Source organism: Malania oleifera, chromosome 7 (genome assembly GCF_029873635.1).
Source record: "Malania oleifera isolate guangnan ecotype guangnan chromosome 7, ASM2987363v1, whole genome shotgun sequence".
In the NCBI taxonomy this organism is placed as follows: domain Eukaryota; kingdom Viridiplantae; phylum Streptophyta; class Magnoliopsida; order Santalales; family Ximeniaceae; genus Malania; species Malania oleifera.
In genome coordinates, this window is record NC_080423.1 from 15,249,473 (window position 1) to 15,267,438 (window position 17,966).

At 37.1% G+C, this 17,966-nt stretch overlaps 1 protein-coding gene across 1 annotated transcript in view; it reads right to left on the bottom strand.

Annotated features, from left to right (window-relative positions):
* Positions 1–16,876: 16,876 nt before the first annotated feature.
* LOC131159936 (iron-sulfur assembly protein IscA, chloroplastic) overlaps positions 16,877–17,966 on the bottom strand; it is a 29,129-nt gene continuing 28,039 nt past the window's right edge. The window contains exon 3 of the mRNA XM_058115178.1: positions 16,877–17,179. Within this exon, the coding sequence (XP_057971161.1) occupies positions 17,037–17,179 (143 nt within the window). The 3' untranslated portion in view covers positions 16,877–17,036. The remainder of the gene's footprint in view (positions 17,180–17,966) is intronic.

Here is a 17,966-nt window from a genome sequence, read left to right on the forward strand (position 1 = left end):
CCACACACTGATGTTAATTTATTTTCCTTACTAAGAGGTGTCTCACCCCAGCATCATAAATATTTCAAGAAGTCTAGATAGAGGGGCAAATAGAGCTCCGCGACAGTAGAGACTAATTAGACTACCCTGTCAGAAGGGTAAGTGGTTGAGCTAGGGTCAGATCCGCTTTGGATTAAGCCCCTAGGGATACTTTATGGGACTTTTTATGGATGACTGTATATATATATGTATACGACATATTTAGTAGTACTCTGGTATGATTTCTGGTGTTTTATGGTATATATATAATTTTATGTTTTCCGCTGCTTAGGTATCAGAATTATATTACAGGTATATCGCTGGTACCCATGGGTCTAGGTTGATCATGATCTTGACAGTCGAGTAGGTTGTCAGAGTTATTATTATTATTATTATTATTATTATTATTATTATTATTATTATAAAAAATATATAATATGACAAAATAGGCTGGTCGTTACAGTTTGGTATCAAAACCTAGGTTTCTAGGTTCTGTAGACTCTAAAATGTAGCAGAAACAATACTATAGTATAGGAAGAGGATTTGAGGTTTTGTTCTGCAAGTTAGAGGCAAGACTTCCGTTGTGGTTTTTGTATTTTTCCTGGAGTGACGATTTTAGGAAAATCTTAGTAAACTATTCTCGAGTTTTGTTTCTAAAGTGTAGGACTGGATCTTGAAAAAAAAAAAAATAAGAATGTTAATGTAAGAGGGATAATAAAAGTTTTAGTTAGATATGTAAATTATAAGGATAGGATCTCTAAGTTATGTTTATTGTCTTTTCAGGATGGACCTTAGAGGTGGCAGTACACATGCAAGTGGTAGTGAGGGTGCAAGGCCCGTGGGTGCAGGAGGGGCTAATTCAGATGTAGTATTATGCAGTGTAACTCGGCAGGTCATGGCTGAAATTGCACGGAGTACCAGGGAGCAGGGAGGTTCTTCTACAGGCTATAGGTGTACTATATAGAAATTTACTATGATGAATCCTCCGACATTTTCAGAAGGAGTAGATCCTGTAGCCGCTGAGAACTAGATGTAGGAGATAGAGAAAATTTTGACAATGCTGCAATGTACGAAGGAGCATAGAGTTTTATTTGCCACCTACAAACTTACAAGGGAGGCTAAAAGAAGGTGGACTGTGGTGAAATTATTGGAGGAACAGAGGGCGGTGCCTATAGCCATGACTTGGTGCCGGTTTAAAGAATTGTTCTTCGACAGGTATTTTTTGGCCACTATCAGGGAGGCCAAAGTGGAGGAATTTCTGAATCTGAAACAGGGACAATAGTCAGTCCAGTAATACGCGGCGAGGTTCATAGAATTGTCTTGCTTCACCCCGTATATTGTTCCCGATGAAGTAAAGAATGAGAGATAGTTTGAAAGAGGTTTGAGGTGAGAAATTTACAAGCAGGTAGCAGTACTGAAAGTGCAAGACTTTGCTGAGTTAGTTGACAGAGCAGCTGTGGCTGAGGCTAGTGAGCAGGTAGATGTAGAGGAACAAGAACAGAATAAGAGATCCACACCTTCAGGTTTGAAGTAGGGATCTAGCTGAGGCCAGTGGAGGAGAGGTAATTATGGCAGAGGACAGAGGCATGAGGCTATGGGTCGTGAGGTTCAAGGAGTGCAGACCTACCCTGTCTGTCAGACATGTGAGAAGAGACACTGAGGAGAGTGTCGAGTGGGGAGAGGCGTTTGTTATCATTACAGTAGACCGGGATATTTGGTGCAAGATTACCCTACACCACCTAGTGTCGCTCCTGCTCCTAGACCTTATCGGGGAGGTTATCAGGCGCCACGTGGAGGTCAATAAAGGAATGTAGCTCCGGCGAGAGTATATGCCTTGACGCCGGGAAATGCTGAGACCGCAGGTGACATTGTGACATATACCCTTACTGCTTTATCATATCAATGTATTGTTTTATTTGATTCAGGTGCCACCAATTCCTTTGTATCTGCGGGGTATGTTAAGTTGTTTAGAGAAGATACCTAGTTATTAGATGTAGAATTGCTAGTAACTACACCAATAGGGTTAGTGGTGAAGTGTCATAGGGTGCTCAGGGATTATCCAGTAGAAATTCAGGGGAGAGTATTACCAGCTGACTTGATTGTGCTTGACATGCATGAATTCGATGTAATACTGGGTATGGATTGGCTGATTATTAATTATGCTAACATTGACTGTCATTTGAAAGATGTGATTTTCAAACCACCGAGAATGCAAGAATTTAGATTTGTGGGGTCACAGGTACATTCTCTGCCTCAGTTAGTGTCAGCCATACAGGCGAGGCGAGTACTCCTAGATGGCTGTCATGGGTTTATGGCTTATGTAAAGTAGGTGACAGAAAATGAATTCAAGATTATTAGTACATACCAGTGATTAAGGAGTTTCCAAACGTTTTTCCTGAAGAGTTACCGAGATTGCCTCCTGAACGCGAGGTAGATTTTGTTATTGACTTATTTCCATGGATGTCACTGATATCTAAGACTCCTTACTAAATGGCTCTAGCAGAATTGGGAGAGCTAAATGATCAGCTACATAATTTATTGAATAAAGGGTTTATCATACCTAGTGTATCGCCCTGGGTAGCTTCAATGTTATTTGTGAAGAAGAAGGACAGGTCAATGAAGATGTGCATAGATTATAGGGAAATAAATAAAGTAACAATTAAGAACAAGTATCCTTAACCCTGTATAAACGATTTATTTGATCAACTTTAGGGTACACGAGTCTATTCCAAGATCTACCTTAGGTCAGGTTATCACCAGGTGAAAGTTAAAGTAGAAGACGTATCGAAGATAACTTTCAAGACCAGGTATGGGCATTATAAATTTCTAGTTATGTCATTTGGTCTGACAAATGCTCCTACTGTATTTATGGATTTGATGAATAGAGTCTTTCACTAGTATTTAGACCAGTTCATTGTGGTTTTCTTTGATGACATACTGGTTTACTCGAGGAGTTTTGAGGAGCATGAAACACACCTAAGACTGGTACTTCAGATGCTCAGGGAAAAGAAATTATATGCCAAGTTTAGCAATTGTGAATTCTGGTTGGAGAAAGTTACATTTCTGAGGCATGTTATATCAAGTGATGGAATTTCTGTAGATCTCAGCAAGATAAAGGCAGTAGTGAATTGGGTCAGATTGAGGAATGTACAGGAAGTCAGGAGTTTCTTAGGACTAGTAAGTTATTACCATTGGTTTGTAGAAGGATTTTCAGAATTATCGAAGCCTTTGACACGACTGACTAGAAAAAATGTTAGGTTTGAATGGGATGACAGTTGTGAGCAGAACTTCTAAGAATTGAAACAGAGGCTCGTCACAACACCAGTATTGACTATTCCATTAGGAGGTGATGGTTGTCTGATCTACTGTGACGCGTCTTTGAGGGGCTTCGGGTGTATTGATGTCGCAGGGCAAAGTGGTAGCATATGCCTCAAGACAATTGAAAGAATATGAAAAGAATTATCCCACTCATGATCTAGAATTAACTGTAGTAGTTCATACATTGAAGATTTGGAGGCATTATCTGTACGACGAAAGATGTGAAATATTTTCAGACCATAAAAGCTTAAAATACTTCTTCACGCAGAAGGAGTTGAACATGTATCAGAGAAGATGGTTAGAGCTTATCAAGGATTATAATTGCACCATCAACTACCATCTAGGTAAAGTGAATGTGGTGGCTGATGCATTGAGCCAAAAATCAGGGAAAACAGCACAGTTAGCAGCAGTAATTCAGCGCCCGATCTAGATGGACTTAGAGAGGCTTGGCATGGAATTAGTAGAGAATGATCACCAGGTATTTATTGCCAACCTGGTTGTGCAGCCTACACTATATGAAAGGATTAAAGTAACCTAGAAAGATGACACAATATTAGTGGAGCTGATAGCTAAAGTGCAAGATGGACAAAGAGAGGAGTTCAGTATTACTGATGATGGAACTTTGCGGTTCCGTACTAGATTATGCGTGCCTGCAGATAAGGATATTAGAAGGGCGATCCTAGAGGAGGCTCACAAGTCCCTGTATACGATTCATCCTAACAGTACTAAAATGTATAGGGATCTGTAAGAGTATTTCTGGTGGAACAGTATAAAGAGAGAGATTGTTGAGTTTGTGCAGCAATATTTGACGCGCCAATAGGTAAAGGCTGAGCACCAGAGGCTAGCAGGCCAGTTACAACCACTTTACATCCTGGAGTGGAAATGGGATCATATTTCTATGGACTTTGTGACGGGTTTATCGCCGGGACGATAGGGATAGAATGCTATTTGGGTGGTCGTAGATTGATTGACGAAGACCGCTCACTTTATTCCTATTAAAATCAACTCCTCCATGGACAAACTGGCAAAAATATATATTCAAGAGATAGTGCGATCACATGGTATCCTAGTGTTTATAGTATCAGATCGGGACTCACGTTTCATATCACTATTTTGGAGGAGTCTGTAAGAGGCTCTGGGGTCTTAGTTGTCATTCAGCACGACATTTCATCCTCAGACGGATGGGCAATTAGAGATGATGATTCAAATATTAGAAGATATGTTACGGGCATGTGTGTTGGATTTTGGGGGTAGTTGGACCCAGTATCTGCCGCTAGTAGAGTTTGCATACAATAACAGCTATCAGATCAGCATCAGCATGACACCTTATAAGGCATTATATGATAGGAGATGTCGTTCTCCTCTATATTGGGATAAGGTTAGAGAGAGACGAGTTTTGGGACTAGAAATAGTGCAGCAAACATATGATTAAATTCGGTTTATTAAAGAAAGAATCAGTGCAGCTTAGAGACGGCAGAAAAGCTATGCAGATAATCGCCGCCGGGAATTGGAATTTGAAGTGGGAGATCAGGTATGTTTGAAAATAGCGCCACTAATAGGAGTTATGAGGTTTGGGAGGAAGGGTAAGCTATTTGAAATACTTGAGAGAGTGGGTCCGGTTGCCTATAGACTAGCTTTACCACCAACTTTGTTTAGAATACAAGACTTATTTCATGTTTCTATATTAAGGAAATACGTTCCAAATCTCTCCCACGTAATCAGTTATGTAGAATTAGAACTTAGTGATAACTTGGCTTATGAGGAAACCCCAGTGCAGATTTTGGACAGGAAGGAATAGGAACTGCGCAGTAAACAAATACCATTAGTAAAAGTCCTGTGGAGGAATCACGCGGTGTAAGAAGCTTCTTGAGAGCTTGAAGAAGAAATCCGATAGAAATACCCACACCTCTTCGATGGGGACCAGCAGTAATTAGGAAAGATACAGGTAAGTATACTAAGTTTCTTTTATGCAGGTTAGTCAACGTATGTAATAATCTTTGTGATAATAGGTAGTATTTTGGTTTTAAGAGAATTTTATTTTATGTATTTGTAATCTTCTAGAACCCTGAATGTAACCACGGCATTCATCAACCACAAGTGAGGGTAAGTAATAAAATAAGTAGTCATTTTCCTCAAAGGATGGTGTTCAATACAAATAGTAAATTTCGAGGAAGAAATTTTATAAGGAGGGGAGAATGTAGAGACCTAAAGAATTATAGTAATTAAATAATAAAAGAAATGAGAGAGAATGAATTTTAAGAAGGAGTTTTAGTAGGGTCTCTTTGACGAAGTGCAAAGTGCTCGTTGACAAGCAGGCCTCTTGGGTTCGTCGACAGGGACGCGTGTCTCGTCGACGAGAAATTACCGTGAGGGTTGTTTTCAAGGCCTGAAACTCGTCGACGAGGAGTAAGTATTCATCGAAGAACTATCTTCATGGACTCGTCGATGAGGTGACGTGTCTCGTCAACGAGTCTGAATTCTATAAATATACCTACTATGGATTTTCAGCGTTCTCTCTCTCTCTCTCTCTCTCTCCCTCACCTTCTCTTTTCGATTTCGGCTTCGTTCTTCGCTGGTTCAACGATTGGAAGCTGCCACGCTACTCCTGGGAAGATTCTCTTCAAGTCTACTAGAGTAGTTCGTTGGTTAGGCCAACTTGAGCACCATTCCAAAATTTGGCTAAATTAGTTATTTTAGACTTTATAAGTTATTTGGTGTTTTTGGACTAAGAAAAATATTTTGAATAGTATTATACTGAAGTTTGGTTGGGGAAAATGCAATTTCAGGGTGTTGAGTTGGGAAACACACGAGTGTGAATTTGGAGTATTTTGTGGGCTCTCAGTAAGTCGGGTAAGGGGATAAACTAAGTCGGTATTTTTGATGAAATTATTTACCATATTACATCATTTATTTTCAAAAATTATGTACGTATTAGCACAGTTTTTGGGAATACTACTATTGAACAAAAAAATGGATTTAATGTCAATTATCAGGAAATATGATTTCAGATCAGGTTTTATATTTAAAAGTATTATTCATATTTGTGTGGCATGAGTATAATTTCCATGAAATTATTTTATATCAGAATATTATGATTTTTTCCAGAATAAGCATGTTTTCTCATTTTTTTTCAGGTAAACCATGAAAACAATACAAGAACTATGATGTTATGAATATTATGTTAAATAATACAAGAATTTCATGTTCAGTACATTATGATATGCCGGCACAGATGCCATGATTTACATGTTATGATATTTTGGCGCAGATGTTGTGAATTATGTTGACGTAGATGCCGTAATCATGTACGATATGTTAAATTCATGAAAATATTATCATGTCAGGTATTATTATGAATATGAAACAGCCATATAATAGTATTTGAAACGTACTATATGTTATCAGAATCCGGATGGTTTAGTTTAGATTTCACGAGCACGGTACCATAGCTACAAGTTCAAGTTTAAGTACAAGTTCATGTTAGTGCTACCACACATCTTATGTAGAGTGTGGGAGATGACAGTCAATGTGGCTTCATGATAGTGTAGGCGCTCCCCTGGCAGTCCAGACTAGGAGGGGCAAGCCCATTGTACTTACAGACTTATGTTTGGTCTAGCGTGGTCGGCCAGTCATTGTTAGGTCTTGCCTACGGGCCACCCAACCCAGTCATGTGAGGGTAATACATGACATTAGCTAGCTATCCATCCTAGGTATTAATTCATGTATTGTACATTTGTATAAGATGATTTACATGTTACAGAAATATAGTATGATATGTTATGTTAAGACAGGTTACATTTTATTTAGAAAATTACAAATAGTTTTACTAGTTATGATTTATATACTGTTTATATTTATTACATAAGAATACTTATATTGCCACACACTGATGTTAGTTTATTTCCCTTACTGAGAGGTGTCTCACCCGAGCATTATAAGGATTTCAAGAAATCCAGATAGAGGGGCAAATAGAGCTCCATGGCAGTAGAGACTGATTGGGCTACTCTGTCAGAAGGGTAAGTGGTTTAGTTAGGGTCATATGGGTTTTGGATTGAGCCCCCTAGGGATACTTTTTGGGACTTTTTATGGATGACTGTATATATATATATATGACAGATTTAGTAGTACGCTGGTATGGTTTTTGGTGTTTTATGGTATATATATAATTTTATGTTTTCCGCTGCTTAGGTATCAAAATTGTATGACAGGTATATCCCTGGTACCCATGGGTCCAGGTTGATCATGTTCTTGATAGTCGAGTAGGATGTTAGAGTTATTATTATTATTATTATTATTATTATTATTATTATAAAAACAATAATATGGCAAAATAAGTTGATCGTTACAGTTAAGGCCTGAACTAAAGAGAGAGATGTTTCCCCATCATATAACATCTCTTGAACAAGCATTTAATCTAGTTCATGACTTTGAGCAGATAAACAAAGGGCAAATGGGAAGGCAGTATAGCAACCCCTCAAATGAAACCTATCTTAGGAAAATCCAGGGCACTGACAAGTCTAAACAAGCATCTACAGGACAAGTCATTTCTCGTGGGAGCAACCTCACAGTCTAACAACCATTGGACAAAAGGAAAGCCCTAATGATGGGATCCTCTTGCCAAAATTTTTCAAGTGCCACAAAAAATGACACTTTGCCAATCAATTCCCTAATAGAAATTTAGCAATTGAGAGAGAAGAGGAAGAGGAAAGAAGATGATGCATCATATGATGCTGCAAATGAAGAGGGTGAAGATGTGCTAAGTAGTAAGGATGATGAGAATGTGTAGCTAAGTGTGATGAGACGTCTTATGGTAATACCTAGGGGAGAGGAAGATTGACGTCGTACTTCTATTTTCTACACTTATATAAAGTGTGGGAGTAAAAGCTGCAAGATGATCATAGATGGTGGGAGCTGCATGAATGTGATTTCAAAGTCAGCAGCTGAAAAGTTGAGATTAAAAACAGAGCCTCATCCCAACCCATATAATGTTGCATGGGTCAATGCAACCACCATGCCAGTAAGCCATAGGTGTTTAGTCCCCATTAAGATTGGAGAGTATGAAAACCAAATTTGGTGTGACATGCTCCCCATGAACGTTGCTCGTATTCTATTTGGGAGACCTTGGCTATTTGACACGGATGTTTCACATAATGGGCGTGCCAACACCTACTCTTTTAAGTGTAATGGAAAAAGAATCATTCTCAATCCACTTGAGCCCAAGAGTAAGAAAAGCAAGAAGAAAAAGGAGACGAAAGGAAAACAAGCTAGTCGATCCTTACATATTCTGAACAAGAAGGACTTTGAGTTTGAGAGTCAAGAAACTCAGGTCGTTTATGTGGTTGTTGCCAAGGAAGCTGACCTGAAGAGTCTTGAGCAGGAGACACCTCCAGAAGTATTCCCCATACTTTCTGAGTTTGATGATGTCATTTCTGAGCCACCGAGTGAATTGCCTCCGATGAGAGATATTCAACATGCTATTGTTCTTGTTCCTGGTTCATCTCTACCTAATTTGCCACATTATAGAATGAACCCAAAAGAATATGACGAGCTAAAGAGGCAAGTAGATGAACTAAGGGAAAAGGGTTTTATTCTGGAGAGCATGATTCCATGTGCATGTCCTGCCCTTCTCACTCCCAAAAAGGATGGCACCTGGAGGATGTGCATTGATAGTAAAGCTATCAACAAGATCACCGTCAAGTATCGATTTCCCATACCTACACTTGAGGACATGCTTGATCAGATGGTGGGATCCAAAATATTTTCCAAGATAAATCTTAAAAGTGGATACCATCATATTAGAATCCGACCAGGGGATGAGTGGAAAACTGCTTTCAAGAGAAAAGATGGTTTATATGAGTGGTTAGTGATGCCCTTCGGCTTAACTAACGCACCAAGCACTTTCATGAGAGTTATGACCCAACTTTTAAGACCTTTCATTGGGCACTTCCTAGTAGTCTACTTTGATGATATCTTGATCTATAGTCAGACTAGGAAGGATCACCTTCTCCACTTGAGGAGCGTCTTTGAGGTCCTAAGAGAAAATAAATTGTATGCAAACCTAAAGAAGTGTGTCTTTATGACCACACAAGTCATCTTCTTAGGGTTTGTAGTCTTTGACAGGGGAGTTTCTATTGACTCCGAAAAGGTCAAAGCCATTAGGGATTGGCCCACTCCCAAAAACATTCATGGGGTAAGGAGTTTTCATGGGTTAGCCACATTCTATAGAAGGTTCATCAGAAACTTCAACACTATCATGGCTCCCATTACAAACTCTCACAAGAAAAGTGAATTTTCATTGTCAAAATCTACAACCAAAGCTTTTTTGGATATTAAGGATATGATGACTAGAGCACCAGTGTTACGTCTCCCCGATTTTCAAAAACTATTTGAGGTTGCACGTGATGCATCGAGAGTTGGCATAGGAGGAGTGCTTAGTCAAAAAGGTCATCTGATTGCCTTCTTCAGTGAGAAGTTGAATGAGACAAAACAGAGATATTCCACTTATGACAAAGAGTTTTAAGTAGTAGTGCAGTCATTGCGACACTAGAGACATTACCTCCTTCCCTAGGAATTTGTCTTATACTTTGACCACCAGACCCTTAAGTATTTGCATACTCAAAGGAAGTTGGGGCATAGACACATAAAATGGGTTGAGTACATACAACAATTCACCTTTGTGCTCAAATACCGAGCTGGTGTCGAGAACAAAGCAGTTGATGCTTTGAGCCGAGTTGCAGCCACATTGCAAACACTTCATATTAAGGTTATTGGCTTCGAAAGCATCAAGCATGAATACCCTTAGTCTCATGACTTTTATGATATATTCTCTGATCTGCTTCAAAGTACTTCTATTACTCACACCAATTTTTTCATTCATGATGGTTCCTCTTCAAGGGAATGAGATTATGCATCCCATCCACGTCTTTACGTGACCAATTGATTGAAGAGTTACATGCGGGTGGCGCCGCAGGTCATTTTGGTAGGGACAAGACAATTGCTATGGTAGAAGATAGGTTTTATTGGCCTAGTATCAAGAGGGACGTTGCTAGAATTATTTCCCACTGCCGCACATGTCAGACAGCTAAAGGCAGGAAACAAAACACTAGGTTATACACTTCATTACCAGCACCACATGTACCTTGGCAAGACATTAGCGTGGACTTTGTGCTAGGACTCTCTAGGACTGTGAGGGGAAATGATTCAGTATTTTTTTTTGTGGATAGATTTTCCAAGATGTCAAATTTTATTCCATGCAACAAAACACATGATGCATCTAAAATTGCCACCATATTTTTTCGAGAGGTAGTGAGACTTCATGGTTTTCCTAATACTATTGTTTCAGATAGAGATGTTAAATTTGTTAGCTACTTCTAGAAAACTATGTGGGCAATGCTAGGTACCAAACTCAAGTTCTCAAGTGCATACCATCCCCAGACCGATGGACAAATCGAAGTGGTAAATAGGAGCCTTAGTGACCTACTGTGCTGCTTGGTTGGAGAGCATATCATCACATGGGATTTATGTCTTCCTATGGTAGAGTTTGCATTCAATAGCTAAGTGAATAGGACCACGGGACTTAGCCCTTTTCAGGTCATCATTGGTTATAGTCTCAGGAAGCCAATAGACCTCATTTCATTGCCACTAGAGTCTAGACTTAGCGAGTTAGATGATACTTTTGCAAAACACATACATGACTTACACTCTGGGATTGGAATGAAAATTAATTTGAGTAATGAGCATTATAAATCTATGGCTGACATACATCGCAAGTTGCAGGAATTTTCAAAAGGTGATATGGTTATGGTTCGAATTTGTCCCGAACGAATTCCTTTAGGAAGGGTAAGAAAGTTTCATGCTAAAAAAATGGGACCATTTAAAGTCCTAAATAAAATAAACTCTAATGCATACATGTTAGATATATCTCTTGATTATGGCATAACCAATGTATTTAATGTTAAGAATCTAACCCCTTTTCTTGAGACCAATTCTTTTTCCGAGCCTAGCCATACTAACCCTGCAAGTGATCTTTCCCTATTTATAGACACAGATACTACACTACTACAGAGCCAGAATTGCCTTTGCCACCACCATCAATTCCACCCAAAAAACCTGAGCAAATTGAAAATATTTTGGATGATAAAACAACACACACATGGGCTAGATCATATAAAAAATTCTTGGTTAAATGGAAAGGCAAGCCCCTATCAGAACAAAGTTGGATCTTAAAGGAAGAAGTTCTGTGCCTCAACCTAGAACTATACACCAAGTATCTTCAACAAAATTCTTTGAGGCAGAATTCTTCTCGGCTAAGGAGAGATGATGGGGATCAACAATTCCCAAACATAACATTCACCAAGATGGTGTCACGTGGATACATTCCCTAGGATGAAGGAAACTGTGCACCTTTATAAAAAAAATGCATAACTTCATCTACAAAGGCCCAAGTAACCTAATTCCAATTAGGCTGGGAAGAATACTCTCATACCTTTCTTTGGGTATAGGGAAACACACGAAGTTCAAATTGTGCACGAGTTGGCAGCCCAATAACAGTAGTCATTCGTCTAGAAATTCTGCATCAAATGGATGGTTGTACACCTTCACCAAATATGCCATAACTTTCTCTAAAAAAGTCCAAATGGAGTGGTTCAAAGGTGTTGTAAAGAAGACTTCCATATTTTAATTTGGTATATGGTAGGTGAGCTAATTCAAAGTATTGAACATCTGGAAGGCCGAAAAATGAGACTTTTTTTTTTTTTGAAATTTCTACATTTTTTACTTTTTGGTTTCACTTTATCATTTTCCATTCAAAACTTTGTTATATTTTATTTACCCATAGTTGGAGGGTTGTTCCAACATATCTATATATAGCTGGGCATGTAAGTTACTAGGGACATCAAATATTTTGAATTGAATCAAGAGTTATTGTCTTGTGCTTAAACTTTAAGCTTGTTCCCTCTTTGTGAGTGAGGGGTGAGAGACCACATCCCTTTTCATTTGAAGATTGAGTGGTGAGAGGCCACAAAATTATCATTCTCTATTCTTCATCTTACCATTCCAGTAGCTATTGTGTGAGATTATAGCTTCAACAATCAAACGAATCAATCACAACCCAAGTAGCATCGAGAATCATCATTTGGGATATCGAGCATGGTTAGAGTGTGTTGTGTTCATTGTTCCAAATAATTTCAGTAAGCTTATTTCAAACACTTCCAAAATACACCCTAGATAGTCAATATAATTTTCATCTTCCAATAGCCCTTTCAAAAAATCCATTCCGTGTCTTTGAACAATCTCTGCAAACAAACTCTTCAAATCCAAGAAGATTTTCACACTTGAATACTTGATTGTATCTTATTCTAAGGATATATAATTTGCATGTTTAGGTCTAATTCTAAGGCTTGAATCTACCGTCTTTCAAGTAATTATCTTATCCTACTTGATTTGGTCCTTAAGGACTAGTCTACGTGAATCTTTTAACTTTTTGAATTTTCCACAACCTGTAGTTTTCGCATATAATTTATATTGTTTATTGTGGTTAATTAAATTCTCATCTTAAAACGTATCTAGTGTGTGCACATTTGTGAGAGGGTCTTTGGTAGGACTAGGGTTCCTAGAATTGTCCTACATCATCGATTGAACCTTTAATATGGTCGACCGAACCTCTCGGGTTGGAAATTTTTTAAGGGCTAAAACATCATTAATTTTTTAATTAAACTTTTTCAAAATACTGAACGTGACCCCAACGGTCATAATTTTCAAAAAATTTATAAATACCTCCTCCATAACTCAAATTAGCAACTTTGATTAACTCCAAATTTCTTTTAATCCTTTGTTAATCAAAGTTCTCTCAAACGATTTTTATTGTCAAAATCATTCTTTTGGCGCAAAATATTTTATACAAATCTCTCCAACTATCTTTCATGCATTTACTTCAAAATCATTCTTGAGGAGAGTATTTTATTTAAGACATTTTATTTGCATATACTCTCACTTAGTACTTAATCTTTGAAAAACATTTTTGAAAGCATTGATTAGGTTTTCTCCCGGTTATTTCGTTGATAAATATTTTTGAGAGAAAATTATTTACAGCACAAATATTTTCTTGAACTTAAATTCCTAAATTCTCCAAATATTCTTTATTTGCAAAAATATTTGTAGGAGAACAATAATATTCATTTTTCATATATTTTATTTGTGCAAAATTATTTGATAGTATTTTTACTCTACTGAGCATAATGCATATAATTAGAGAGTGCATATATTTTATGAGCTTAAATGTGTATATCTCAGCTTATTATTTGAATTATGTAATATGTATAAAAATGTTTTTATTGTACCAATTGGGTTCATCTCATTAATTGAACTGTGGAGTCTCAGCCCCGTAAGTGAAACTGATTGGGTTCAGCCCAAAATTAAATCTCAACCCCGTAAGTGAGACAAGTTGGGCTCAGCCTTATAATTGAGTTGAGATTTTCCTCGTCCCTTAAGAAGAGAATGTAAACGACTTCTGCACCACCCGTTTAAGTGAGCATGTTTAGTGTAATCCTTGGAGAGTATGCCCAAGGCGGGGACGTAGGTTGGTTTGTCCGAACCTCGATAACAAATATTATGTCTCTTTCTCTCTCTCTTTATCTCATTTATATTTCTGCACTTAAATTTCCGCATGTATATGCTCTCATTTATCATTATAATTATTTGCATGCACACCTCTATTTTAAATGAGATATGTTCCACGTGTATGTTTGCATTCATCGTTTTATTAATTTACATACACACGTGAAAATGGGATATGATATGTGGTGAATCGACGTAAATGTTTAAGTTAGTCAAAATATTTTTAAAATCCAATTCAACCCCCTCCCCCCCCCCCTTCTTTCTCTCTCTCTATCTTATTTATATTTCTGCACTTAAATTTCCGCATGTATATGCTCTCATTTATCATTATAATTATTTGCATGCACACCTCTATTTTAAATGAGATATGTTCCACGTGTATGTTTGCATTCATCGTCTTATTAATTTACATACACACGTGAAAATGGGATATGATATGTGGTGAATCGACGTAAATGTTTAATTTAGTCAAAATATTTTTAAAATTCAATTCACCCCCCCCCCCCCTTCTCTCTTGGGATTACATCAATTCCAACATAAGTAAATGATTAGTTTTAAACAAAAGGTGTCAGATGTAGGGAAACTTCATATGCATCCGCAAAGGCTATTTTATATTATGATCAAACTTACACCTCCTTGAAGTCTTGTCACTTGCTCCTGTCCTCCTCTCTCCCTCCCTCGTGTAAAGCCTAATCACCTAACCATTAAGCCTCACTATTTAGTTTTGACCCCCCTAAAAAAACACAAACAAAAACCAGTAGGCCTAAATGTTAAACATAGTAGTCAAAAGCGCGCCCCTAGGCACGAGGCGCGGTGGGGTGACAAGGCTAGTGCCTCATTCCAGTTGAGGCGAGGCGAGGTGACCTTTAAGAGTCACAGGCAAGCGCACTAATGTGCAGTGAGTCGCGCCTTGCAATTTTTGAAGATGTTAATTTTAGAATTATTAGATATCAGTTAGCCTTTATTTTAGGTTGATCTTTAGGAGATTTATAGTTAACAAATCAATTGATTTCTTAGCTATTTTTGGTCCCACTATCCTAGAGGATTTGGGTAGCATGTTACCCGATTCTATAGATAGTCTTTCCTATTTTACTGCTTTCCATTTTAAATAGGATATTCTATTTTCGGTAGGTTGTAAATATCCCTAATAATTAGATGAGAATTATCATCTATTTAAAGGGAAAGTAATCTTTTTCATATACTAGTGGAATATTTAGTTTTCTTTTCCACATTTCAACATAGTATCAAAGCATTTGTTGAACCCTAATCTTCCCATATGATCAAATATGGTATGGCCACTAGGAGACGTGAGTCCACCTCTTCAATCTCAGGCGTCGCCACCAATTAGGAAGCCATGGTCTTAGGCAATAGCAGCAGTTCAGATAGCAGCGTCATGCCCATTACATGACACAAACTTAATTGGAATAATTATCTCCAATGGTCCCATTTTGTGATGATGTTTATATGCGGAAAGGGAAAGGATGATTATCCCTCAGGAGTTGCAGCCCAACCAAGCAAGGATGATGCGAAGTTCAAAACATGGAAATCAGAAAATAACATGGTCATATCATGGATCATTAATTCCATGCAAATGACATTGGAGAAGCAACAACAAATCTGGGTTGAGACTAGCCAATATGGATTGGAACCTATCCTCTAACAATCTAATAGTTAATAAATCATTATTCTCTCAGCTCTAATTAGTTAGGTACCCCTTTCCCTCCTAGTACGATGTTAAATCTATCTCACTTCATTCACCAATGCATTATTTAAATGTTATAAGTAATTAAACATCTTAATTAGGCTTATCTTTTCTTATTTATACAAGCACTATACACAACTTACCATGAACATGTATATTTCTTTATTTATATTTTAGAGTCATAGCATGCATATATACCTTATCATCCTCAATTCTACAACTTTTGCATTTTGAACGTGTTGTTCTAAACTTGCCCAACACTCTAATCTACCGTAACTTGATTTTATACCCATCACACAAACTTTAATTTTTAACATCCCACGATTGCTCGTAGTACTAAGATAACATTCTGTAATTGATAAACTTAAAATGTAGAGCTGCCAACATGGTTGTAAGTTGCAAGACCAATTTATGAACACTGCAAATGAAGCATTTGAGTGTGGTTTATTGGCTTCTTAATCTCAATTGCTTTTTTGTTTATAAGCAGTAAGTATGCTAGTTAGGATCTACTACAATGGTAACCATTCATTTTCCTCTAGCTAGTCAATAAAAGATTGTTGCTATACTAAACATAGAAAAAACAAAAATAAAAACATAAGTGTCACATATAAAATTACACGACACAAAAAGTGAGAATATATATTCATATTTGAATATTGAGGGAAAAAAAAAAAGATTATACAAAAAATCAATAAACAACATTGACTCTACACATTTTTATGATAAGTTAATTGTTTTTAAATGTTATTTTGATTAACTTTTTGTTGTTAATAATATTTCAAGATGAGAAAATATTAAAAAAAAAAAAATTAATCCCATAAAATTCATCATCCAATGGAACCTAAAGAAAAAAAAATGCAATTGTTCTACTACGCCAAAATTTTTTCAACTATGCCTTCGGTATGCTTTGATTGCAACATTTTGAGGATAAAAGGTCATCTTCCTAGTTTACAACCCTCTTAAAATTCAAACAAACACCTTCAAGATAAAATATCGCCTCTAAGTTTTAATCATTACATTATCCTGCATTTGGGAGCATAAATTTCAAGTAGTGAATTTGAATAAATGAATTTGAGCAAAACACAATGTAAAATTGTTTAGACTTTCTACCTTATCCACGTAAAATCAAATTCAAAATTGTAATCTATTCTCCCAAATACTGCCTCAAATAAACACAATGCATGCATAAATATGTGCAAAACTATAACTATTTAAATGGGGCTATGAAAAAATTTCAGAGTTTTATTTATGGTACATGTAATAAACAACCGATGCTCCCATTGTCCCTTTTTGTAAATAATAATAATAATAATAATAATAATAATTTTTCTTTTTAAGTACATAAACTCTTCATGTTTCAAATGTGGAGTTTATTACTTTGGTTTCACATCTCGGCGGCAAAGGATTTACCACAACCACAAGTTTGGGTAGCATTTGGGTTCTTGAAGGAGAAGCCTCCACCAATGAGTGCGTCACTGAAGTCCAATTGCATCCCATATAAGAACAGCAGGCTCTTCGGATCACACACTGCCAATTGCCAAACCAGGTGAAAAAGATGAGCCAGTCACTCTATGAAACAACTCCACATGAAAATTTTTTCAACATATTTAAGACAGAAAACTAGTACATTCTATCATAACGGAGATGAAGAAACAGAAAACACTTTTTCAGAAAACACTTTTTTTGTTGGTTTATGGATGCCCAACATGGTCTACATGGGGAGGCAATCCATCTCCCATCTCATATCCTTCCCTACATCTTCTCAAGATTCATCCGAAATCCTCCAATGCAAAAGCCACAAACTCTAACAGGCCTCAAACTCTAACAGGAATCATAACTGCTAATGGCACTAGTAATCCATATTGTTTAATAGGGCATTATGACATCCTAGATTACTTCATGCACACACATCTATTTAATGATGGGTGCCAAGATCATCACCCGAAAGTGTGTATAGATGATTGATACATTAACCTCTGAAAAACAAACATGGACATGATTGTAATAAAATATTGGCTTGAAGAGTAAAATGCATTTACAACTGTTTTGGACTTAATATAAATGTACTACATGTGTCTCCCAAGCTATATTGAGGTCTAGATGATATGATGTACATGACCTCAACATGCAGCTTAGGGTTTTTGGTTTTTGTTTTCATAATTTGATAGTGTAACCATATAGCTCCTTAGGGTTTCATGCAACGTTGTCCTCTTATGGGTTCACAGAGGAGATCCCCACTACTACTAATAAAAAATAGTTTTCAGCTTCGGAAAAGGGTAAATTTTTAAACATCACAAAATTGCTTCAACAATTG